The sequence below is a fragment of the Globicephala melas genome, chromosome 1, assembly GCF_963455315.2.
Source record: "Globicephala melas chromosome 1, mGloMel1.2, whole genome shotgun sequence".
NCBI classification, from domain to species: Eukaryota; Metazoa; Chordata; class Mammalia; order Artiodactyla; family Delphinidae; genus Globicephala; species Globicephala melas.
This window is the reverse complement of record NC_083314.1, coordinates 5,036,404-5,062,898: the sequence shown is the minus strand read 5'-3', so window position 1 is coordinate 5,062,898 and position 26,495 is coordinate 5,036,404. Positions and strand designations below refer to the sequence as shown.

General features: G+C 39.2%; 1 protein-coding gene across 5 annotated transcripts in view; it reads left to right on the top strand.

Moving 5' to 3' along the window:
• CRB1 (crumbs cell polarity complex component 1) overlaps nt 1–26,495 on the top strand; it is a 267,605-nt gene that overhangs the window by 129,441 nt on the left and 111,669 nt on the right. For 4 of the 5 annotated variants that reach the window (XR_009563008.1, XM_060294325.1, XM_030884095.2 and 1 more), the window contains 3 exons: nt 15,690–15,885; nt 18,485–18,624; nt 24,018–24,200. Coding sequence is in view for 4 of the 5 variants with exons in the window: in XM_060294325.1 (XP_060150308.1) it covers nt 15,690–15,885; nt 18,485–18,624; nt 24,018–24,200 (519 nt within the window). In the remaining variant the exon portion in view is untranslated. The remainder of the gene's footprint in view (nt 1–15,689; nt 15,886–18,484; nt 18,625–24,017; nt 24,201–26,495) is intronic. The other variant, XM_060294412.1, reaches the window with a different exon arrangement.

Here is a 26,495-nt window from a genome sequence, read left to right as displayed (position 1 = left end):
AGGTAGCGAACTCTGACACTGCAATTACAGTGGCATTTATTAAAGGCATATTTTGAATTTCAGTCAGTGTGGAGATTAGAACCTATTCTTGATGTTCCATCATGCCTAAATCTATTTTTGATCAACTAAAGCACTTTGAAGCATCTATGATGAATCAAGTGGGTAATTTAATGGTCATGAAAATAATCTGGGAAAAATAAAAGTATTATATATTATAAAATATAAGCTTATTTCATGAGAAATAATATTATTATCGTTACTATTGAAAGTTTTTTTTTTACTGAAAGTATAATCCTGATTATAAAATTAAGACATAAAACTTGATGAACTTACATCAATTTACCGGGAATAATTTTTAATAAATAGTCCATATTTATATAAACATACTCAATATATGACACCAGTTTAAATAACACTTAAATATTGATTCTATGAGCACCTACCTAGATATCTCAAATTTTACTCACCATGTAATATACCCATAACAATTATCTTTCAGACCTCAAAGGAAAATAATGTATAACAGCCTAAAGAGAAATTCTGAATTTCACAGGCTGTATCTTTATTTTATCAAAGGAAAATGGTTGTTTTTCTATATGCTCTTAATTATTAAATTGACCAACTTTTGGTGGTGTCATGTAAAGGCAATTAAACACTGTTCAGGCCTTTGCTCAGGACTAGAGCCATTTGAAGTAGTTTTTATGATGAAATGTAGTTTCTGGCTTTTGACAAATGTGTGTTGAATGAGTGCACAAAATAACAAATGCTGTTTGCTCAGCAAATATTTATCACAGCCTTGCAAGGCACTGGACACTGTGCCGGACCGTGGAAATATAAAGATGACTAAGGCAAAATTTATTCAGGGAGGAGGAGTGTAAACAAAAATTACAGTCTCTCTCTGAACAGAGTGCAGAGGAAGCACACAGGAAGATGCCGCTCAGGGTCAGGAAACGCTCCAGAGAGAAAGCGGACCATAGCAGAGCAGGGATGCACCACTTCCAGGATGTAGAGCTGAAACTTCTGTCCTCTGGCTACATTTATTATTATTTTTGAATGAATAACAGTGAGCTGAATGCAAGGGGGAAGGACTGCAGAGATGTTTTAGAAAGGGGTGATGTCTCTCCGGTCGTGTTTGCTCTGATGATTGGCTTGTGGTTTAGGCAGTAGTTACGGATGACGTGCTCCATCCTAAACTCTGTATCTCTCTGACTCCTCCTCTTAGTGCCTTCCCAGCTATGAGCCGGGTGCACGGGCTGAGTGAGGAGGAGATATGGTCATACATGATACTAGCCTGTAATATGAGGAATTAGCAGGAGACAGGGATTCCAGGCCCAGCTTTGATGTTCTCTAGTGGTTTGGTATTGATAAATAACAAGAGTTCTGAGCTTCTGTTTCCTCATTTTAACATATAGGCATAATAATATCACCTAACCTCAGGGTCCTGGTGAGAATGACATGACTTAATGAAAATTTTTTCATAAACTATTTAAGTCTGTGCATATGCTGGTTGTCACTATTTTAACATCTTCAATATTGCTACTAATACCATTGCTGTTTATATTTCTCTAATAATCAGTGATGTTGAGCATCTTTTCATGTGCCTCTTGGCCATCTGTATGTCTTCTTTGAAGAAATGTCTATTTAGGTCCTCTGCCCATTTTTTGATTGGGTTGTTTGTATTTTTGATAATTCAGCTGCTTGAGCTGTTTGTATATTTTGGAGATTAATCCCTTGTCAGTTGTTTCATTTGCAAATATTTTCTCCCATTCTGAGGGTTGTCTTTTCATCTTATTTATGTTTTCCTTTGCTGTGCAAAAGCATTTAAGTTTAATTAGGTCCCATTTCTTTATTTTTGTTTTTATTTTCATTCCTTTAGGGGTTGTGTCAAAAAAGATCTTGCTGCGATTTATGTCATAGAGTGTTCTGCCTATGTTTTCCTCTAAGTGTTTCAGAGTGTCTGGCCTTACATTTAGGTCTTTAATCCATTTTGAGTTTATTTTTGTGTATGGTGTTAGGGAGCATTCTAATTTCATTCTTTTGCATGTAGCTGTACAGTTTTCCCAGCACCATGTATTGAAGAGACTGTCTTTCCTCCATTGTGTATTCTTGCCTCCTTTGTCATAGATTAGGTGACCATAGCTTCATGGGTTTCTCTCTGGGCTTTCTATCCTGTTCCATTGACCTATATTTCTGTTTTTGTGCCAATACCATACTGTCTTGATTACTGTAGCTTTGTAGTTTAGTCTGAAGTCAGGGAGCTCGATTCCTCCAGTTCTGTTTTTCTTTCTCAAGATTGCTTTGGCTATTTGGGGTCTTTTGTGTTCCCATACAAATTGTAAAATTTTTTGTTCTAATTCTGTGAAAAATGCCAATGGTAATTTGACAGGGATTGCATTGAATCTGTACATTGCTTTGGGTAGTATAGTCATTTTCACAATGTTGATTCTTCCAATCCAAGAACATGGTATATCTCTCCATCTGTTTGTGTCGTCTTTGATTTCTTTCATCAGTATCTTATAGTTTTCTGAGTACAGGTCTTTTGGCTCCCTAGGTAGGTTTATTCCCAGGTATTTTATTCTTTTTGTTGCAGTGGTAAATAGGAGTGTTTCTTTAATTTCTCTTTCTGATCTTTTGTTGTTAGTGTATAGGAATGCAAGAGATTTCTGTGCATTAATTTTGTATCTTGCAACTTTACCAAATTCATTGATTAGCTCTAGAACTTTCCTGGTGTTATCTTTAGGATTTTCTATGTATAGTATTGTATCTGCAAACAGTGACAGTTTTACTTCTCCTTTTCCAATTTGGATTCCTTGTATTTCCTTTTCTTCTCTGGTTGCCGTGGCTAGGACTTCCAAAACTATGTTGAATAATAGTGGCGAGAGTGGACATCATTGTCTTGTTCCTGATCTTAGAGGAAATGCTTTCAGTTTTTCACCATTGAGCATGATGTTTGCTGTGGGTTTGCCATATACAGCCTTAATTATGTTGGGGCAGTTTCCCTCTATGCCCAATTTCTGGAGAGTTTTTATCATAAATGGGTGTTGAACTTTGTCAAAAGCTTTTGCTGCATCTACTGAGATGATCATTTGGTTTTTATTCTTCAGTTTCTTAATATGGTGTATCATATTGATTGATTTTCATATATTGAAGAATCCTTGCATCCCTGGGATAAATCCCACTTGATCATGGTGTATGATCCTTTTAATGTGTTGCTGGATTCTGTTTGCTCGTATTTTGTTGAGGATTTTTACGTCTATGTTCATCGGTTATACTGGTCTGTAATTTTCTCATATTGTGGTATCTTTGTCTGGTTTTGGTGTCAGGGTGACGGTGGCCTCATAGAATGAGCTTGGGTGTGTTCCTCCCTCTGCAATTTTTTGGAAGAGTTTAAGAAGGATAGGTGTTAGCTCTTCTTTAAATGTTTGATAGAATTCACCTGTGAAGCCATCAGGTTGTGGACTTTTGCTTGCTGGAAGATTTTTAATCACAGTTTCAATTTCAGTGCTTGTGATTTGTCTGTTCATATTTTCTATTTCTTCCTGGTTCAGTCTTGGAAGGTTGTGCCTTTCTAAGAATTTGTCCATTTCTTCCAGGTTTTCCATTTTATTGGCATATAGTTGCTTGTAGTAGTTTCTTATGATCCTTTGTTTTTGTGTGTTGTCAGTTGTAACTTTTCCTTTTTCATTTCTAACTTTATTGATTTGAGTCCTCTCCCTTTTTTTCTTGATGAGTCTGGCTAAAGGTTTATCAATTTTGTTTATCTTCTCAAAGTAACAGCTTTTCGTTTCATTAATCTTTGCTATCGTTTTCTTCATTTCTATTTCATTTATTTCTGCTCTGATCTTTATGATTTCTTTCCTTCTACTAACTTTAGGTTGTGTTTGTTCTTCTTTCTGTAGTTGCTTTAGGTGTAAGGTTAGGTTGTTTATTTGAGATGTTTCTTGTTTCTTGACGTAGGATTGTATTGCTATAAACTTCCCTCTTAGAACTGCTTTTGCCACATCCCATAGGTTTTGGGTCATTGTGTTTTCACCGTCATTTGTTTTTAGGTATTTTTTGATTTCTTCAGTGATCCACTGGTTATTTAGTAGCATATTGTTTGGCCTCCATGTGTTTGTGTTTTTTACAGTTTTTTTCCTGTAATTGATTTCTAATCTCATAGTGTTGTGGTCAGAAAAGGTGCTTGATATGATTTCAATTTTCTTAAATTTACTGAGGCTTGATTTGTGATCCAAGATATGATCTATCCTGGAGAATATTCCATGTGCACTTGAAAAGAAAGTGTATTCTGCTGCTTTCAGATGGAATGTCCTATAAATATCAATGAAGTCTATCTGTTCTAATGTGTCATTTGAGGCTTGTGTTTCCTTATTAATTTTCTGTCTGGATGATCCGTCCATTGGTGTAAGTGGAATGTTAAAGTCCCCCACTATTATCGTTGTTTACACCATGTTGACCAATAATTTTTACAGGTATCATTTTCTTATACCTGAACTGCTTTCTTTTTGAATATATTAGACTCATAGGAATGGGTTAACTGAGGTCATAACCTCTGCACTCTGCTTATGAGTTAAAACTGGAATATTCTGATATGTCTAGGCAAGAATTTAATTTCTGAAACTGCCATATCATAAAATAAAGGATTTAAGAAATTGCTAATATTATAACTTTTCAAATACTCAGGAATAACAATTATCCTAATGAAGAGAAACATAAGAAAGATGTTTATGATGAAAAGATTGTAATTACCGAAGGGTGAAATGTATAATATTGGCATATTTAACATAAAATGTGAACTTCATAATTTTCCTATAATCTTCCCATGAAACTTAAAAAATTAAGCAAGCTATAAGCCACTCAGAAAAGTAGTGTGTTTTTCAAACATAGCATCTTGGAGACCCTGAAATGGGTTACTCCAATTTAAACTTGGTATAGATTTTCTCACTTTTACACATTAAAAATGTATATCTACACACATATGAAATATGGGCAGTAGATTAAGGAAGTCATGCCTATTGACTTAGGAAAGTAAGATTTTAAAATCAAGTAACATCTTTGTACATGTTATGACATTTCAGATGGGATGAAGTTTGGAGGTATAGCACAGAGACGGGTTGAGAGAAAAATGGCTGGAGAAGAGGAATGAAGGGCAAGCTGGTTAGAGTAGGGGAGGCGGAAGAGCATTTCCACAGTAGACCAGCGCTCTAGGAAGGGTCACAGACAAGGCAGAACAGGAAGGCACTGCTGCTCTCCGCCTGCCCTTAGGGCTGACGAGAAAAGAGCCGTTCTTTCCTCTCCTGGAACGAGGTCTAGCCTCCATGAATATTCTGGAAAGATGGGGATGAAATAGAGTCAAGAACATTCTTAAACTTTCACGAATGATAAGAGGAGGAGGGAATAGGGCAAAATATGAAAGGGGTTAACAAAATGAGCAAAAAGCATGCTTAATATTAAAGAGGTTATTCCAGTTATGACTCTTGCTAAAAGCATACCTTGCAGAAACAAAGGAGATTTAGATAGCTATAATAACAATGATATAATTAGTTAAATAAATAAAATAGTACCTATTGCCCAAGAGTATCTCTTGTGGTTAAGGGTAGCCAATGGCCTGGAAGAGTTCAAGGGTCATGAAGACACGAGGCATCTGCCTAATTCCAAGCCTAACCTACCCAAAGGAGCTTATTCCACCTGGTGGCAGATGTGATGGGCCCTCCTAAGCCCCCCAGAGATGTGCGGGTCAGGCAGCAGGCATCCTCTGTGAGAGACCCTGGAGGCCTGGGAGCCAGCTCTGCGTGTGCTCCACACATTGCTCTCTGGAACAGGGGGAATCCGGGCCAGAACCCGGCTCAGGAGAGGCCAGTTCCGTATCTTGTGCTCCTGGGGGAAACCAGACATCTGCCAATTACAAGCCCTAATCCACCTAATGATGCCCGTTCCCCCCGAAGGCACAGCTGGCAGGAACTCACTGCCTTGCCTTGGCCAGCCAGGTGGTCTGCCTGGGGACCCTCCACTTAGGGCGCCTGGGAGCCCTAGTTTTTGGGTAGGGAGAGGCTGGGTCCCTGGAGTAGATTCTGGTGGGAATAATAAAGTATTAATAATACTTTAATACATATTATAATATGTAATAAATATTATTAGAAATAATAAAAGAATACATCTATTTTCATACCTTATCAGGGTTAAATTCATCATTACATTGACTTCATATACACTAAGAAAGAAAAATTCTGCAACTAAAATATAGCACAACACCAAGGCACTGTTGATTGTAAAGTCCATGGTGGTTTCTAGGAGTTAAAAATATGAGGGTGGGGCTTCCCTGGTGGCGCAGTGGTTGAGAGTCCGCCTGCCGATGCAGGGGACACAGGTTCGTGCCCGGTCCGGGAAGATCCCACATGCTGCAGAGCAGCTGGGCCCGTGAGCCATGGCCGCTGAGCCTGCGCATCCGGAGCCTGTGCTCTGCAACAGGAGAGGCCACAGCAGTGAATGGCCTGCGTACCGCAAAAAAAAAAAAATATATATATATATATATATATATATATATATATATATATATGAGAGGGTGAAACATAGCAGTCTTGGAATTGATGAAACTTAGTTGTCCTTCAGAGATGAATCCTAGGCTTGTAAAGTCTACTTTAAGTGAATGCTTTTTAAAAGGTGTGTTAATAACTTTTTGGTATCTTTAGGAAAGGTGTGTCTAAATTCACAAGCCAGAGATCCTTTTGGATAAAAATCCAAAGATGTTCCCACTGAAGATAAAAATCCCGACTCTAATCTCTCATAGCATCTTGCTAATCATTATTTTACTAGCTTGACACTATTAATCAGAGCAGGAAGTGGCACAGCCTCTTTTCATTGTTCCAGGATGTTAAAAGATTATACCTGATATATGGAAATCCAGACCTCTACTGTAAACCCATAGCTGTAATGGAAACGTGTGCTATGTGCCTCTGCACTGATACTGGGTCCAGATTTGCACTGACAAGTGTTGTAACTGATGTACCGTATATCATTCCTTAAAGACCCCAGAAATAGCATATATAATTCTTATTCAAAAGGAAAATGTTGTGCATAGAGAGGCCTGTTAGATATTAATTATATTGGGTGGACTCTGAAATTTAGGATGATAACTTAAAGCTAAAGTGGAATTATTTCCAAAGTGTGGCCTCTGCAGATAATGAGAAAGGTGATCAGAGTGGTTGGTCAATGCCACACGGTGTGTGTGGTTCCCTCTATCCCCACTGTGATGAGTGATGACAGCGTCAGTGACCAGACCTGCTCCTGGCTGATAACCTGTGATGTGCATTATCTTGCAGTAGAGTTAACCTTGATCTCTAATTGCTGAAAGATGCATATTGAGCTGAAAAATCTCTAAATGCTGATCAGAAGTTTAGGGCACAATTGTTCAGAAATAATGCTTTGTTTAGACATTTGCCAAAGCCACAGATTTGACTTTATGGCTTTGACTTTGACTGGGCCCAGGCTTGTGGAAGCGTTGAGAAGCTGCATCCTGGCATGCCGATCGCTTCCAGGAGAGAAGGTGAGTCACTCCATAGCTATGACATGATCATTCAGTCACAATTCATTGAACATTTGCTATGTCCCAGAATATGTGCTAAATGCTACAGATCTCAGTGTTAAAAGACAAAGACTTTGACCTCAAAAATCTAGCAATTTTGTAGATAAAATTGACAAATAAAGCAATTGCTGTACAATATAATATATACTTTTATATTACAGTGAAGTGGTGCTTAAGACAGGTCTAAGTGGTTCACTACAGTTTCCAGGATCATGTGGTACTGGACCTCAATCTTGGAGAACTAACTGGAATCAGCCAGGGCAGAAGGGAGGGAGGAGTGGGCTTTACAAGTAAGGAGAACAGCTCTGTGCAGTCTAGGGGCATGAGACACGGTGGGCTGCAAGACCATCCTTGTAGGTGGCCCCAACAGAGTCCACATTTTTTAGAAGCTTCTACAGCACTCCAAGACACTGTACTTTTTCCTAGACAAGGAGAAAGTATTTTAAAAATTTACACAGACAATAGTAAAATCAGATTTATATCATATAAAGATCACTGTCAGAAATGTAGAGAGTGATTAGGAAGAGAGAAGCCAGTAGTAGTCAGACCGGATGAGAGATGGTGAGGGTCTGGATAAGTTTACAGCAATGGGGATGGCACCTTAGATCCATTTCTAAGGGAGAAATGACAGGATTTGATGACTAATTAGGATGTGGGAAATAACAAGTGAGATGACGATAGTTGCTAGAAAGAAATCTGGCTTGGGTGACCTGGATGATAATCCCATTTACTGACAGGGATGGGGGTGTAGAGGGTCAGAGAGGGTGGACGGAAGAGAGAGAGTCTGTATTTGGAATTGTTGAATGATGCCTGTGAGATAGTTGGCGGAGATATCCTGTAGATAGCTGGATTCAGAAGGGCGATCTAACCTCGAGTTACACACTGCTAATGTACAGTTTCTATGGAAGTGTCATGGGAAAAACTGCTTCCTGATTTCCAGAATAATGGTCACCTGCTTCCCCCCACTCCACCCCCATACATAGTCTTTTCTCAAATGCAAGTAAATAAACAAAACATTTTTATTTTTTTCCAATGCACCTTTAATTCCTTGGCCTTTGCTGGAACTTGGTATTTTTCTGATGAAACCACTTTGCACACAACACTTATTAAAGGGTTCCTCTCCCCTTGATTCTCAGGGCCAGGAGGAAAGTTGGCTTTCTCACTCAGCCCACTGCTCCTGAAAGACCATCGTTTGGTTCTTGACTCTCTTCTCTTCCTTGTAAGCTGTTACTTAATCCTGACTCTACCCACTTTCTAACTTTTTGATCAGCTTCAAATTTCTTAACTTCTCTGGGCTTCAGTTTCATCCTTAATAAAATGGGCATCATAGTAGTGCCTCATGGATAATTTTTTGACAATTAAGCAAAATAAAATCATTCACATAAAATGCTTATTAGCACAGTATCTGGTGTGAAATAAACTCTCAGTGAATGTCAGCTGTTACCATTAATAATAGGCAAGGATCTTTGTCTTCAGAGCAGTTGTGGGATAAGATAAGCAAGTAACAAATAAGTAAAATATAATGGTGTAAGGGCTGTCAAACACAGAGAATGAAACCAGTAAGGAAATAGGGGAAGACTTCACTGAGGATGGGACATTTAACAGAAGCCTTAAAGGAGGACTTCATCAGGTGGACAGGTGGGAAAGAATTTTCCAGAGAGAGAGGGAGAGAGAGCAGTGTGTCCAAACTCGTAGGAGGGTAGAAGTACGTGGTGGGTTTGAGAAAAAGCAAATGGTCTGATAGGACTGGCGTGTAAAGGGATGATATGATTGTCATGGGAAATGAACTTGAAAATATTACAAAGGTTTTTAGGTACCAAAATAAGTTTTCGGTTTATCTAAATCCAATTAGGAGCTATTGCAGAATTTTATGGACCAAGCTTTTGGAACTTCTTGAGCTTCTTAATTTCGGTGACCTCCATCTCTACTCCACTATAGCCATACAACGCCAAAACTTCAGGTTAGACCCTGCCATTGCTTTACCACCAAAATTCTCACCACAACCTGAGCTTCTCACTTTCTTGCTTCTGTTGAAATCTTACTTCATCTTTAGCAGAATCTCAGTCACCTGGCCTCTCCACACTCATGCTGTCCATCACTCCTTCCATATCTTGATGTCTCCTTAACAAGCCCGGACTCCATGGGGAGCTGTTTTACTGATGTGCCTCTGTCATCTCTATTGTTAACTTTCTTGCCCTTGACCTTCAATTAATATTTTGCAACTTTCCAGTCCTGGAAAGCCCCATTGCCTACTTTCTTTTCCCCGATTTAAAGTCTATTGACCCACCTCAGATATTATCCAATTGTAGTTATGTATTTACTATTGTTCAGCAGGTATTTATATGTCGTGGTAGATTTTTAAAACCATATTTAATATAGTGGCTGCTCCAAATTTTTCCAGTTTCTAGCTCCTATACTCTTAGCATCACATCTGTGTTTAACTAAGTTTGAAGCGATTCCAGATTCCCTTGCAGAGTTGTCTTTGCTTCCAATTACTTTTCAAAATTTTTAAAGATACTATTCTCTACTTGGAGAAATTGAGGAAGGAATACAGGCAAGAACAAATGACTGCAGATAATACCTACCATTCACTGAGCACTAACTACATCCAGCCTCGCTAGTAGCAGTGGAGAGCAGAGCGTGGGTCTGGGCGGTCTCCCCACAAAACCCGCGTCCCTCTGCTCTTCTGTGATGAACGGCAGAGGAGAGGGGGAAGAAGGAAAGCAATAGTAGCAGGTACAATGTTTAAAATTCTCTAACTCAGCATTATAAAAAAGTAATTACTTCACTTATTTTGAAAGCACTTGGCGGCTTTAATGTTTCCACAAGCATTCTCTATAAAACGATTTCACTTACTCAGGTCCTGTGTAGTTTTCTCTCTTCGACCATTTTGTGCTACGGTGGCTTGGCAATTATGGTGGCCTCATGTGTTTCCAGAGTTCTAGAAGGAAAATGGGACACTAACAACCTTTTTCCTGGGATTCCAGCACATATCTGCGGTTCTGTCAAATCCCCAGCCCACCTAGGTTGGGGGTGAAGAGTACAGGGCTTCTACTCCAACTGCATTTGTGCTGTATCTGTGACCCTCAGCTTCTCTCCTTTAATCTGAAGACTGGACCGAAACCTGAACAGTTCTGCTTGTTTGAGTATGCTACTCCAGTCTTTTCTATCTTAGGTCTGTGTATCAATCAGGATTTGGTCAGGAAAAAATTCATTCTATATATTTCAGATATGAAGAGTTTAATGTAGGAATTAAGGGCTTGTACACAGAACAGCCTATGTAATTTGTAAGCCCTTAATTCCTATTTGAGGACAGAGGACAGAGATTCTGGTGATGCTTCTATAAGCCAAAGGATGTCACAGATTACCAGTCGACCATCAGAAACGAGGGAGAGGCCTGCAATAGATTCTTCCTCACAGCCCTCTGAAGGAACCAGTCCTGATGACACCTCGATCACAGACCTGGAAACAGTGAGGCAATACATTTCTGTTGTTTAAGCCACTTGGTTTCTGTAGTTTGTTATGGAAGCTCTAGGAAACTCATACAGTACCCTTCCAGGCGCAGGGCCCTGAGTGACAGCGAAGGTCACGTGCCATCAAATCCAAGAGGCTGGCACTGCTTGTATGATGGCCAAAGGAAGTCAAAGAAGTTTCCAGGAAGGATCTTTGTCCAAAGCACCAAAGTGGGGGTTCTTGAAAGCTCCTAGGAGAGCGCTGAAGTTCTGAAGAATCTCGGGGAAGTTTCCAGCCATCCCATCCTGCAGCAGTGGAATGAGTGGTCTCCAGACTCCCTAGGAAGCTGTTATGAGGCACATCTGTGCATGTGTGGGACCAGTCTAGGAGATGTCCAGAGAATCCTGGCTTCTCTCCCACCTTCCAAACCCATAAGTGCCCCTCATTGGCAAGCTCAAGGCACGAGGCACTGGGAGAAGGAGACTTGAGAAGGTATATTTTCTGGCATCTCTGTGATGCAGGGGAGGCCGTCTTAGGAAGGGGTGACAGCAGTGCTGTGCCGGCAGTAGACTTTCCGGCATACTTGGGCCGACACTCTGCACTCAAAGTTTGGATGTCACTTTTCTTGGGTTCTAACACGACAGCCTTCCGCCTCAGGCAATGGGGTGTTCTGACTGGATATCTGGGGGAGGGGGAGGCAGGAGGGCAGGAGTGGCCCTGGCCCTTCTCTTACCCTTAAGGGCATGAAGTGAAGATTCACACTGAAGTGGAGTCTCCTCCCACCAGTGAAGCTGATCTTTCCATATAAGGAAAAGGGAAAAAGAATGACGTAGCAAGTAACCAAGAAGGGGAAAGAAAGGAGGGTCAAGGAGAGAGGGGGGCGTGGGTAGGGGAGGAAGAATCAAGCCAGGAAGCGTTTGAAGAGACAAAAGGAGGACCCACTGAAAGTGCCATCTGAAAACCAAGATGAGGTGGAATGGCTTTTTGCTTTAAGTTAATTATATAAGAAGAAGGGGAGCATTCTTAGATTATTTTCCAGGAATGCTGCTTCTCTACCAAAGCCAGCGCGTCAACTTGGGAATCTCTCATTGTTTTACCTTTCTATTTAATACTTAAGGGAAATGCGTGTAATTCCAATCCCTCTTTGAAACTGATATCTTTTTTTTTTTTTTTTTTTTTTTGCCGTACGCGGGCCTCTCACTGTTGTGGCCTCTCCCGTTGCGGAGCACAGGCTCCGGACGCACAGGCTCAGCGGCCATGGCTCACGGGCACAGCCGCTCCGCGGCATGTGGGATCTTCCCGGACCGGGGCACGAACCCGCGTCCCCTGCATCGGCAGGTGGACTCTCAACCACTGCGCCACCAGGGAAGCCCTGAAACTGATATCTTTAAAAATATTTGGGTGTGAGGGAATTTCTGAACTTATTTTGACAGCTAATGAAAATTGCATAGCTCAGAGTGGAACTATCCCTGACCGCCAGGAATTCATGATCTCACATCTTAGTCACCTGTATTGATGTAGAGATGCCACTGTGCATGTTAGCACAGGATTAGTCATAGTGAGTCGCCAAAGCTGATAAAGTCAGAGGATTTTTTTTTTTCCTGCCGTGTACATTTTTCTTTTGGTGAAGAGTTCCCCTTATTTGTGTTTTCTTCCCCCCAACTCTTTTTATTTTCTTTTGTTTCATACAGAATTATAAACCAATTCCAACAGATTGGTTGGGTTCCTGGATGAACTTTGTGAAAGAATTTTGCAGTTATGAATTTTCCATTTATTAGACAATCAGCCACAGAAATGCTACTCAGTATAACTGCATTCAATTTCTATTGCTACCTAGAGTTATAATGACATGGCGCCATAAATAGTAACACTAGTCATAAAAAGAATGTTTCCAGAGAGACTGGACCACACTGTGTAGGTATGTTTTTGAAGGTCAATTAACTGTCTATACTTAATGGCTGCATGCATGTAACAGTAAACATCCAAATGAAAACTGAAAGTCATAGTTTTCCAGATGTTTTACCTATGAAGCCAAGCATCTGGAAATACAAAAACATCTGGATGACTGACTGTACTTATCACTTTTCACCCAGCCATTTTGGCATCATGCAGACGTAGACCAAATCACTTTTTTTTTCCATATCAGTAGCAGTGAAAAGCTGCAGTAAGAATCACATTGCTAAGTAATATTAAGAGTAATACAGGGCTTCCCTGGTGGCGCAGTGGTTGAGAGTCTGCCTGCCGATGCAGGGGACACGGGTTTGTGCCCCGGTCCGGGAAGATCCCACATGCCGCGGAACGGCTGTGCCCGTGAGCCATGGCCGCTGAGCCTGCGTGTCTGGAGCCTGTTGCTCCGCAACGGGAGAGGCCACAACAGTGAGAGGCCCGCGTACCGCAAAAAAAAAAAAAAAAAAAAAAGAGTAATACAAACAAATCAAATAAATCTAAAGTAAATAGTTGTTTGAACTGAAATTGTATTTAAGTTATTGAAACACGTTCTTATACATGCATCAGGATCACTTTAAAGCTAAAGCATTTGAGCGACATTGTTATAAATGGAGCTGCAGTATTTAAAATAATGGTTTATAAAGTATTTCTTAAGCATTAGGAAATAACCTGGGTGTATAACAGATGAATATATGAATTTTATTTGAATTATGAAATAAAATTTAGGAAAGTGTTAACAAGTTTTAAACCACTGGTTTGGCTTTATATGTTAATAGTTTTCAACAAATACAGATGACTAAAATACCAAAGGACATAATCCGAAGGTGTTATGGAGAGGTGGGTTGACCAGGAGGAGACAGGAATGGCAGAGACACTGTCATTTACTAACTATGGGACACAAGCAAGTCAGTGCACCTTAAATGTGTTGGGATGGAATAAAAGAACACATGTGACATCACCTCACCCTGCATGTGCACATTGTAGCTGTGTGATAAGTGCCAGTTACCGTCTGCACAGAGAGCGCCACAGGAGCCCACAGGGATGGATCATTTTGGGGTGAGCAGAGTTCTCTCTTAGTCCTGATCGATCAGTGTCATTTTAACGGAGTGCTAACACATTATAGTTTCAGTTGCTACATGTGTTTAAAAATAATTATATGAAACTTAAAAAAAAATGTATCATTTTTATCTTTCATATATTCTTAGAAAGTATTTAAAAAAGAGGTTTCTGTTATTTTATTATTTTACATGGCAGAAAAAAAGATACGAAAACATTGCTGAAAAGCTATTTCAGAGACAGAATGAGAACACAGGTCTCCACCGGACAGTTCAGTGCTCTTTCTCTTGACCTTTCTGATACCAATGAAAACAGATACGGAAAATCTCATTCACAGACTGGGTGAGAAATAACCTCAAATGGCAGGCCATTTACCTGCAACAAATACTATTACACAACTTTCCATCTTTAGTGACATAAAATTTAAGTTCTTTTTCCTCTCAGAAAACAATCAAATTTACTATGCTGGCGTCTCTTTTCACTTCCGCATTTGTAGAATCTAGTCACAGTTGTAAATGGCAGGTGGTGTTAGAATATCCTATTGTATTTTCTATCAGGAAAGAGGGCACAGTATCAATCAAACTACTAAAAACCTCTGAGTTATTTGAAAACTCCTCAATATCATTTTAATAATTTATTACCCTGGGTCATAGGCACAGGAATAAAGATTGACAAATATAGGTAGCCCCCCTTCTGTGTCTTTTAAAACCTATGGGAAAATTTGATTGTGTATCTGATACTGTTTTGGCAGATTCAGTAGTTTGCTATCTCAGTGTGACCATTTTTGTAAATCTTAAACTTGGTTTGCTTAGAAAATAATCTTCACCTACTATTTGGGCAAGGGGGTAAATACAGATTTTTTAAAAATGTAATGTTACCTTAAAATGAAGTAGCTTCTAATAATACCACTAATTACAATGAGTTTAAGTCAAATTGATATTCTATTTAAAAGCAGCATTTTACAGCACTATAGAAAATGTAAATATTTCTGTGCAAAAGGGGCACTTAAGGAAAGAATTGCACATCATATTTGTACAATAAATTTTGTGGAAAGAACAAGTACTTTTTTTTTTCTCTAGCAAACAGTATACACCAGGTACTATCATAAACATTTTAGAACACACTGTAATTGTAATAATTATCCTATGGGGTAATTACAACTATTGGTCCCATTTTTCAGGTGAAGAAACTGAGGTAAGGAAAGGTTAAGGAACTTTCCCAAGGTCACACAGCTAAAAGAGGCTGTGCCAAGATCCCAACCCAGGCCATTTGGCTTTGGAGTCTGAGCTTTTACCCACTGTTCAATATGACTCCTATTAAAAATAATCTAAAGACATTGGCCGGTCCCCTTCAGGCTTCCAACAGAAGTACAGTAAACAATTACGTTGTCCTAAGAATGATTTGTGTCCTCGGACCAAAAAGCCACGAGCTGTTGTATGCAATAATTCTTTGTAAGTGACAGCTGCTCTGCTTTGTGAACGTCCCACGAGCATGCCAGAAAGTTAATATCAATTACAATTAAGGAGGAAAATTATTTGGGGCAACATCACGTTTCACAAGAGCCTTGCTAAATAAAGCATTGCCAAAGAGCGAAGATATTAACGCTTTGCTAAAACTTTGCCTTTCTTTTCTGTGCCAACTTTTTTAAAAGGTGTAAACTGTGAATTGGAAGTTGATGAATGTCGGTCCCAGCCCTGCCTCAGTGGTGCAACCTGTCAGGATGCTGTGGAGGCCCATTTCTGTGACTGTGCCCCTGGCTTCCTGGGTGCTGGCTGTGAGCTCAGCACTGATGAGTGTGCCAGTGGGCCGTGTCTCCATGGAGGGCTGTGCGTGGATGGAGCCAACAGGTACATTTTCTCCTACATTTGGGTCATTGGCTTGGAGCGAACTCACTGACCAGAAGCTATTGCACCAGTCATTCTGGTGAATTTGGAGATCTCACATCCTTGGCTTAAAATGTGCAGATTGCTTTTTATACTTTAAATATAAAAAAGTTGTGACATTCACATTTTATTAAAATAATGCAACCTTTGGACGCCATCTGTCTCAGGAGGGAGCATTTTCTAAGTCATTCTTGTAATAGTTTTGAACTGGTTCTGTTACAGAAAAGCGCCAGCCTTCCAAATCCATGAAACAAATGGAATCTACCTTCCGTATCTTTTGTAGATGCAAAAACAAAGCTAGAGATTATTCTATATGTGAATATAAGATTGTATTTATAAAATAACAAGCATATAAATCAAGTGGTGAAAAGTAAATCCTTTAGGAATTTTATATAAACAGTGTTGGAAAGGGTGTTGATATTAAATTAATTATATCTTGAATTTCTAGGTGTTTGGAGAATTGAGTGAATACTTTGAAGACAGCAGAATGATGAGAAGTAGCCATGTAATTCTGTTCCAAATTAGAGTCTATCATTGGCTTTTCAGTAAAAACAAAAATAAAACAATAAATTACACCTTAATATGATGCATATAATAAATTTGGGTAATGGTAGTTGAATTCATATAAATATTTTTGAAAGAACTTTCTAATACTTATTTAAACCACAAGCATCGAGTTATTAAACACTTAAGTTTTAACAGCATTAAAATTTAATATTGCCTTGACAGATCCTTCAGCGACTCAGTGGACGGCAAGATGGGCACTAAAGCTCCCGCTTTACAATAAGGAGTCTAAAGTTCAGGGAAGTTAGGTGACCCCCCCATCCCCCCACAAATTCACACAGTTAATTCTTTGAAAAAGGAGGCCTAGAATTGAACTTTCCTTTATTTAATAAATAAGATAATATATCCCAAATCTGAATTTTAAAGTGAATCAGACTCAAAAGGGCAGCAATAAAAGGCACGTGTGCTTCATATATACCCAGGAAAATAATGCGGTTTTAAATAGAGCAAAGTGGTAGAACATTTTTTTTTTTGTAAACTATAACCATTCTCCACGTCTTGCCTGTGACTTTCAGTTACACCCAAATGATTCTCCAGTGGCATGAATCCTCAGGCCCGGAGACAGGTAACTGGGCAACACATAGATCAGAAAGGCAGTTTCCACACAAGCGCTCCAGACAAAAGGAGGATGCTCTCCCAGCCATGCTTCACTGTTTCCAGAAAGCATCAGAACAGAAGGCACACAACGCTTGTAATGTCTATGGAAATGCAAACAGAGCAAGGCTGAACCTGCCAGCTTTCCTCTCTTCACCTGAATGCGTGCCGTGAATAATTTTTCTATTGTATCCACATCTCTCTTATGACCTAATTTTTGAGATCATTGCAAGGTCAGCAATTACAGCCTGACTTTATTTTCCCACAGCAAAAAATTAACACATTTGCTATGAGGAGCGTGGGAAAGTCAGAAACTGTACCCCATGAAAGGTTCTTGCAGACAAAGGAAGATTCAAATGGAGACTGATTTCGTGACTTGAGGTCCACTAGCCAGCCGTGACCACAGGGCTCTTGTCTCCAATGTCTTACACATAGTAGATTTGTAGTAGGTATTTTTAATCAAGTAAATGGAATAGTGAATAGAGGATTTCTAGCTAGCAAAATTATGTAAAAATTATAGTCACTTATATTTGCTAATATTTAAGTTTCCTTAGTGAAATCTTAATATCTGTGTTGGTGGTAAATAGACACACAGCCGTGGTGAACAGGACTGTTACTCTTTATACAATACTAGGTATCCCTCCCCCCAGACACTCATTTTATCTAAACTGAGTGTGCAAGCCCATGTTTTTGTGATACTAGATCCTCGAGGAGAGACCGTCTAAATTGAAAGCCTATTATGATAAAGTGAACAGTTCTCCCCAACAGATTTGTATTTTAGGTCTGTCAGATAATCCCACTTAATCAGTGAATGATTACAAATAGCAAGACTAAAATATTCTTGTACTCTGAAAATAAGAAAACATAAGTCAAAATTTATATAATGAGAATTTTTCCTATTTTTTTCATAATTTATTGTTTCATTTTTCATAAGAGACTTCTTTTCTGGGCTCTCTATATAAAAAAGTGCCTTGATGATATAAATCAGTCTCTACTGCTTCACAATATTAACAACTTTATTTGGTACTATTCAGTAGTTTTATTCAGTATTTTCTGCCCTTTGGCATGCCGTGTCCATTCTTTATATGCACATTTAATTACGCCAACAACTCTGTCACAAAGGTACTATTACCTTCAATTTATGGGTGAGGAAATTGAAGTATACAATCATGGTTTCCAAATAATTTTGATTGAAAACTGTACTGTGAAATTTTAAAGATAAAAAGCTATTAATATGGAAGCACATAATGCTTTCAGGCTTATAGAGATGATTCCTCAAGGTTTTTGATAAGTATTAAAACCATGCCATGGGTCTGGGGTTGATGGACAAGTGAAGAGACAGGATAACAATATTTGATCTTAATATGACCAAGAGTTGATGTGACAATTTCATTTTACTCTCCAGGTACAGCTGTAACTGCATGGGTAGTGGATTCACAGGGACACATTGTGAGACCTTGATGCCTCCATGTTGGTCAAAACCCTGTCACAATAATGCTACATGTGAGGACAGTGCTGACAATTACACTTGTCACTGCTGGCCTGGTAAGTGACAAAATATCTTCCACCATGTTTTTTTTGTTTGTTTTTTTTGTTTTTTTTTTTTGCTTAGAATAGAAACAAATCGCTTATAGCAAATAGAAACTAAAAATTCTTCTTTCTAAAGGTTTAAAACCAACTCTTTCTTCTAGTTATCATTGTTTAATTTAATTGTATTCTTCAGTGCTCAAACATCTACTGCTACACTATACATTGTCTGAAGTAGGTTACCAAGCTGCCCAATCATCAGAATCTTCTGGAAGAAACACAGAGGAAAAAAAGTCAGTAGAAGGGTCGATTTCAGCATGGTCTTTGTGGAGTAAACTTCACTGGAAGATGCTTCCTTTTCCTCCAAGATGTTTTCCTTGACACCTAGAATATATTAAAACCCATGAAACACTATTAAAATCCTAAGTGCTTGTATTACAATTCGTGGAGTCAGTGTGATCATAATGGTCCCCATAAAGGGTGTAGGATGGTATTCCAGAAATGGGTGTATTCTCCTAGCCTTTTATAATGTAAAAGACAATACAAGTTACACAACACATAAACCATAACTAAAAATTACACTTAAAAGGTAATTAGACTTGAGTGTAGAGGTGATAGCAGAATCAGGAGGAAACAGTATGTAATACTTGAATCAACAGGCCACCCATAAATATTGATGTTAATTTTGGCAATGAACCTGCTTGACATATTTTAACCTAATTCTTACTAGGATTTTATTGCTAGAAATGAAAGAGCATTTTATCTCTCTTCTTTCTTTCTTTCTTTCTTTTTTTTTTTTTTTGCGGTAAGCGGGCCTCTCACTGTTGTGGCCTCTCCCGTTGCGGAGCACAGGCTCCGGACGTGCAGGCTCAGCGGCCATGGCTCACGGGCCCAGCCGCTCCGCGGCATGTGGGATCCTCCCAGACCGGGGCACGAACCCACGTCCCCTGCATCGGCAGGCGGACTCTCAACCACTGCGCCACCAGGGAAGCCCCTCTCTTCTTTCTTGATCCATTGGAAAACACTGATAAATTTATGATTATTTAAAATCTAGCTGTTGCAAGCTTGCTGGTCATCTGCCCCCTCCTCCCCACTCACATTACTGTCTGAGGAAAGGATGACCCTGTGGCCGGGGAGGAGGCATGGAGACCAGGGTCAGTCCTGTCAGTAGCAGCTTCTGATGGAAAGACATCTCATTGCCTGAGGCACGTGTAACACGCTTTGGTTAAATGCATTTTGTAGGTAAAAACAACGCAAACATAAAAGTATAAAAGGAAGTTTGGAATTCTTCTGTGGCTCAGAAATCTATGTATCTCATGTGTCTCCCCACTTCCAGATAACGAATAGGGTATATTTTTATCCTTTGGTCATTGGCTCTGGTCAGTAGGAAACAGTATGTAACACTTGAATCAACAGGCCCCCTGTAATACTGAATTTTTTCCAAAACATGTTATTCCACATTCTTGTCATCAACCGACACTCAACACTCAATCAACACTCTGGGCAGGACCTCAGTCCCTAAGCAGGGCATGGAGCAGACAGCTTGGGAGCAGGACAAGTCCACCATTTGTTAACCAAGTAAACTAGGGTGAGTTACTTCTTAATTCTTAAATTTCTCATCCGCAAATGAAGGATAAACAAAAAAACTACTTGTAGTGGTGTTGTGAGGGGTAAAATTATAAAAATAGAGCCTGGCACATATTAGGTACTCAAAGAAAAGGCAACTATGTATTACTACACACCAAGCTCTACACCAGGAGGTGGAAATTGTGTATGAGAGGTGGTTTCTGTGCCTTAAAGGCTTTGTAATGGAGCCAGGCAGTTAAGAGGAGCTGCCTAAAAAAAGACCAGTATGTTGCACAGCAAAGCCAGTCCTGGTCTTTTTGTAGGCAGCTCCTCTTAACTGCCTGGGTCCAATACAAAGCCTTTAGGGCACAGAAACTAACATGGTATTGTGAAGCAATTATACTCCAATAACAATTTATTTAAAAAAAAAAGACCAGCATGTGTTCCATACATTCAATCCACATGGATTTCAGTGCCATGATTCCTCATATGAGGAATCTGGCAATCAGAAAGACATGGCTCCTCCTTCCAAGGAGCTTAAATTCCATCTGGGATACAGTGTGAAAAAAATGTGTACAGTACAATTTTGTGTACAATAAGAAGCTCTAATAAATTCTGTAAAAGGGATTAAGGAGAGAAGAAGTTCAGGGGTGGCTTGACCAAGGAGGCACCATTTTAGAAAACTTGAAAGATCACTAAGCATATCCCAGAATTGTACCCACCAGCTGTGTGACTTTGGCCATGTTACCACTCTGAGCCTCAGTGCCCTCATCGATAGAGAAAGCAGAGATGATGATGATAATATCCACCTCATAGTGTTGTTGTGGAGACAATTCCAGCAATATAGAAGGAGCTCCCAGCTCAGCCTAGACCATAGGGAGCACTCGATAAATGTCAACTAGATACTAAGATTAGGAGATTGGCCATTCTAGACCCTATGGCCAGCACGTAGCAGCTCATTACTTATTTAAGGATAGAAGAGAGGAAGAGAAAGAAGAGGGAAAGAAGAAAGGGCAGCAGGCACACGTGGAAGAGAGCATGTCTAATTGTGGAACTTGGAGTGGTTGCTTAAAATGCTGGACTACACAGGGCTGAGGGTGGAGAGATGGGGCTGGGGAGCAAGATGTGACTGAAGCTGGGTCATAATGCTGTTTGTGTGCCCTGCAAACTACAGGGCAGAGAAGTGACAGAATCTGACCTGTTAATTTAAAAAGAGCTCTCTGGCACTTTAGTGGAAGGTGATTGAGAGAGATAAGGCTAAAGGCAGGGAATCTGGTATGAGTTCTGCAATAGTTTAAATAAGAGATAAGCCAAATGGCCGGAACAAAGACCATAGTGGTGAGGGTGGAGATGAGGGGATTGATGGCCATGAGAGCACTTTAGGAGGTAGAGATGATGTGGGGATTGAGAAAGGGACACCGATTTAGGACAGTTCTACTTCTGAGTTTCTTGGGTCGCTGGATGGACGGTGATTTTGCCTAAAGAGAAAACTCAGAATGTCTTTGTACCCAATTCTCACAGTTATATAGAAAGAGAAGATTTAATGCTACAAGCTACTCCATATCTAAGAAAAGGAGACCATTCCTTTGGATCACGAGACCACTGCCACTGAGCACGATGGCAAGAATCCACTGCTGGAATTGCCCAGGGTCCTCATTTCAAGAGTAATTAATTACAAGAAGGGTTAGTCACTTTAAATGCCTATCTTGAAAGTTTTCCTGTTACCCAGAAAAGATTGGGTTTGTTTTTTTAAAAAAAACATAATTTAAGAACCCTGGGGTCTTGACTCAGCATCATATTGTTTCTTTGTACAGAGTTTTACAGGAAAACTTGTTAAATCTATTCAATGTAGCCTTGATTGCAGGAATCTATTTATATACATGGTTAAAGGGTACAGCACAGCCCCACAGGGCCCCAGTGGTGGGGACAGGACTGGTAAGACTATAAATCAGAACCTTCCTAATGTTCAGGATAAGAATAAGACAATGCATGAGCCGGAAAGCCAGAAAGGACTTATGAAGGTTCTAAATTACTTCCTAACCTGGCCTGTGTGTGAGTCTTCAAACTTAGAATGAGAAGAAAATTGAAAATAGTCAGAACTTTCGTTAGTAAATCGACTATAGCACAAGTTTTTATAATGGCTTTGTGACAACCATTATTTAGTGAATATTTGTAGATCCGTAAGTATGAAATAGAAGCACTTAAAAAGTAGACATTCAGGCATAAAAGACTGAGGGTTCTGGGGGAGGGTCACTACCAAGGATTGTGGGACCTTGATCTGACATGTGCTTTTAGTTTCCTTTTTGACTCTTAAGTTTCTTCTTCAGACCGATGACAAAGACCCCAGGGGTCAAATGTGACAAAAGTATTATATTGTTGAGCAACAGAATTTATGTTGTGCTTACGATCTGACATAGGTCCCCATTCAGGTTTTTATTAAAATTACAAAATAAGCGATTACATCATATTCTCATTATTTGCTTATTACGAGTTCATCAATTCTCTAGTTTATCTGCTAAGCTAGGATTATCATCTAAATTGTTGATTAGAACTATCTGAATCTCATTCAGACATTGATTGAAGGCCTACTACTCAGGTGTTGCTCTGTCCTGGAGTGGAGAATAAAAAAACAGTCCCTGCTTTTGTGAAGCTTACAGTCTGTTGAGGGAGAAAGCTATCAAATACATCAACAAATGAAAGCTATATATGTAAATAAATTTTAAAAGATAACTATAAAAGTAAGTACATAATATCAATCATTGTAAGACAATGAAAGGAAAGAATTGGGTATATGAGAGAAAAAAGGATCTTACTTAGATCTGACCATGAGGAAAAGAGAACGTAATAAGAGATGGAGCCTGAAAGCTTAGAGTTATCCAAGCACAGTCTTGGAGAAGGGTTTTCTGGAGAGGGAACAATGTTATGAAGGCCCTGGGGTAGAAAACATTCTAGGGACAGGAATGCAGAGATGGGATTAGGGCCAGATAATAAAGGGCCGGTCAGCTTAAGGATTTTAAATTTTATTCTGTGTGAAGAGGGAAGCCATTGAATGGTTTTAAAGTAAAGAAATACCATGATTTGATTTATAACTTTTACAACTCTGGATTGTAAATTTAACGTGGATAGACCGTGCAAGGGAGTTCAAAAAGCAAGTTGCAGAAGTATGCGTGCAGTACAATTCCAGTTATGTTAACACACACACAATAAATATATACATATATAGTTTTAATAGGGCATATGTATGTAAAACCAGAGGAATAGTTCTGATAGGGACTTTTTTTATATTTAATATTAAAATGTTTTATAAAGTACTAAATCATTCATGTTTTATTGTTTTTATTCTTGTCCCTAACAAAATGACCCAGCTAAATCCATTCAAATACAAATCACTATTTTATTGTCTCACTGAGTGTTAAGAAGCAACCATTTACCTTTACTTTGAGTTTTAAGAGAAGAATTTAGTGTTGGCTATGTAGATCCTGCTGACTTTACAGCTATTCTCTGGAAAAATATATCATTTTTTTTCCTTGCTTAACATTCAAACAATTGGAATATTTGAGGAATTGGAGTCTAGTTAAAATGTCCAGGTTAGATCAAGGTTATCCAGAAGTTCCTTGTTCATCCAATCTTTATTAAAAGCATTGATCGATATTATAGGAGTGACTCCATTGTTACTATTACTCATGTTCGTGGAAGCCTCCCTTACCAGATCCCTTGCCAGCTCCTTGAGGGAGGGCCAGCACCTTGTTAACTGGTGCCAGCACAGTGGCCAGCCTCCGGTCAGGCACATACTCTATGGTTGAGGGGCTTTGACTCAGCAGCTTCTCTGAACGTTTATCCTGCAGGATACACGGGGGCCCAGTGTGAGACCGACATCGATGAATGCAGTAGTAGCCCCTGCCAGTCTGATGGGGAATGCGTGGAGCTGTCTTCAGGGGAAGGGCATGGGCGTCTTGCCCAGCTGCTGTCTCTATCCGGCCACCCTGAAGCCTCAGGTTACATCTGCATCTGTCCACCTGGACTCACAGGTGAGGCCCAGGGCTGGGGAGATGCCTTGAGTTTCTAGCGTTCGATGGCAGATCACGCATTCAACCAAATTGTGGATGAGCAGTGAGATCTGTGCCATATAACCTCTGTTGCTGTGGTGCAAAGGGTCCCCCTTGTGGGCCTGAAAAATACCTCATGTCACATATCCTAATTCCTCAGATCATGAGGAAAATGTTAAAAATAGGGATAGAAGAGGTGTACGAAAGGGGAAATACCTGTATACATTATCCTGGGAATTAGAAGCTGACTCAAATTCTTCACCTTATAAACAGAAAATGTTGGAATTTTTATGTCATTATATTTTATAATGATGTTACATTTTATGTTATTCAAATTTGCTTAAATAAGTTAACGTACTTATATTTACACAGAAAAATTATCTAGTCTCAAGTAATCAACTATTCTATAGCTAAGTTTTTCCCTATATCAAGTTTAAATGACTCTAACTTGTTCTACAGCATTCTTACTCTAAAACGCAGAGGAAATGTGCACGTTTGTTTTCCAATGAACAGTTGTGTTTGTGTCTGCTCCCATTTCTGAAAATTTTCAGAAGTTTGGAGACAGTCCCGTATTTGGTAATGAGTAGCAACTTACCTGCAATTGCATGGATACCACTGAGAAAACTAATTACAACCTAGATTTCTATCTTATTCTTTTCTCAATAGATCCAGTGATATCTGAGGAAAATATTTCAGCTGCTATCGGGGATTTCTGAGAAAAGAAAATAAGGAATAAGAAAAATGGGGGAGGGGATCTATTTATTTGATGGCAGTGTTTGCTGTAAGGTTGCTGTAGAAGATTTCCTTATTCACTGTCCCCTCTACGAAAAACACACAGGGGAAAAGCCTCTCTAGTGTCAACATCAGTATAAGTATTGTTTTTCCTGAATAGCTTCTAGCTTGCATGCTTTTTCCCTTAGTAAATGTGTGCAAACAAATCTTGATAAATGAAAAAAAGCATGAAATAAATCTTGTAGTACATCACATTTCCCAACAATGTAAGATACCAGAAATCTTATAGGTAAAAGTGGGTTCTACAAGCATATATGTTTTTCTGGAATATATTTCTGTATTTACCCTACCTCTGAGATTACTTAAATTTCCTGTTTCTGTTTCTTACATTTGCCTTTTTTTTTTCTTATTTTTTCTGAATTGTTTGATCCTGGTATAGTGTAAGTATTTTTGTCAGCTACTTTAAATCCCTCTTGGAACAAGATAAGGGAGTTCTAAAATTTTTTATTGGGTTTAGGGTTATAAAGAAGAGATTCTATCAAAGTCAGAGGCCATTGCTAACGTTGCCTTATCAGATAAAAGAATATGGTTGACCAAAGAATCTGCAGATCCAAACAGGAGAGGCAGTGAAATGTTCCAGGGAAGTGTGTTGGCCTTAATTTCTGAAGAGCAGCCAAGAATGACTATATGAGTTAAGAAGTCCTGGGCTGCCCCAAGTATGGCTTAATGAAATTGCTTATTTTCCACTCGTGTGAATTCCAAAAATGGGTTCTCATAATCAATTGTCCTTCAAATAGTGATTCAGGGTCACAGGTTCCTCTCTTTTTTTTCCATCTTCAAAACGTGGTTTCCAAGTTTACCATGCTCTATTGCAACAAGCAACTGGTGAAGGAAAGACAATGGAGTGTGGCATCTAGAAAGTTTTTTATGGCCCTAAAAGTGGTGACTATGTCTTCTACTCACATACCATTTGTCAAATTTAGTTTTAGGACCACATTTAACTGCAGCAGAGACTGGGAAATCTAGTTTTGTGGTGTACCTAAAATAAAAAGAAAATGGGCTTCATGAAGAGTTATCCACTTTGTCTTCTCATTCTTTTGACATTTTCTTTGGCAAAGCAGAAGTTTTAAATTTTAGTGATGTTTATCAATTATTCCTTTCATGGATCATGCCTTCAGTGCTGTATCTAAAAAGTCAACTTACCCAAGGTTACCTATCAAGAGGTTTTCTCCCATGTTATCTTCTAGGTGTTTTGTAGGTGTTTCTTTTTGTATTTAGGTCTGTGACCCCTTTTGTGTTAATTTTTGTGAAGGGAGTAAGGTCTGTTTCTAGTTTCATTTTTCTGCTTGTGGCCACCACCGTTTATTGAAAAGACTGTCTTTGTTCCATTGAATTGCCTCTGCTCCTTTGGCAATGATCAGTTGTCTATATTTACATGAATCTGTTTCTGGGTTCTCTATTCTGTTCTATTTATCTATTTGTCTGTTCTTTTGCCTGTACCACACTGTCTTGATTACTGTCTTGAAGTCTTGAAGTTGGGTAGTG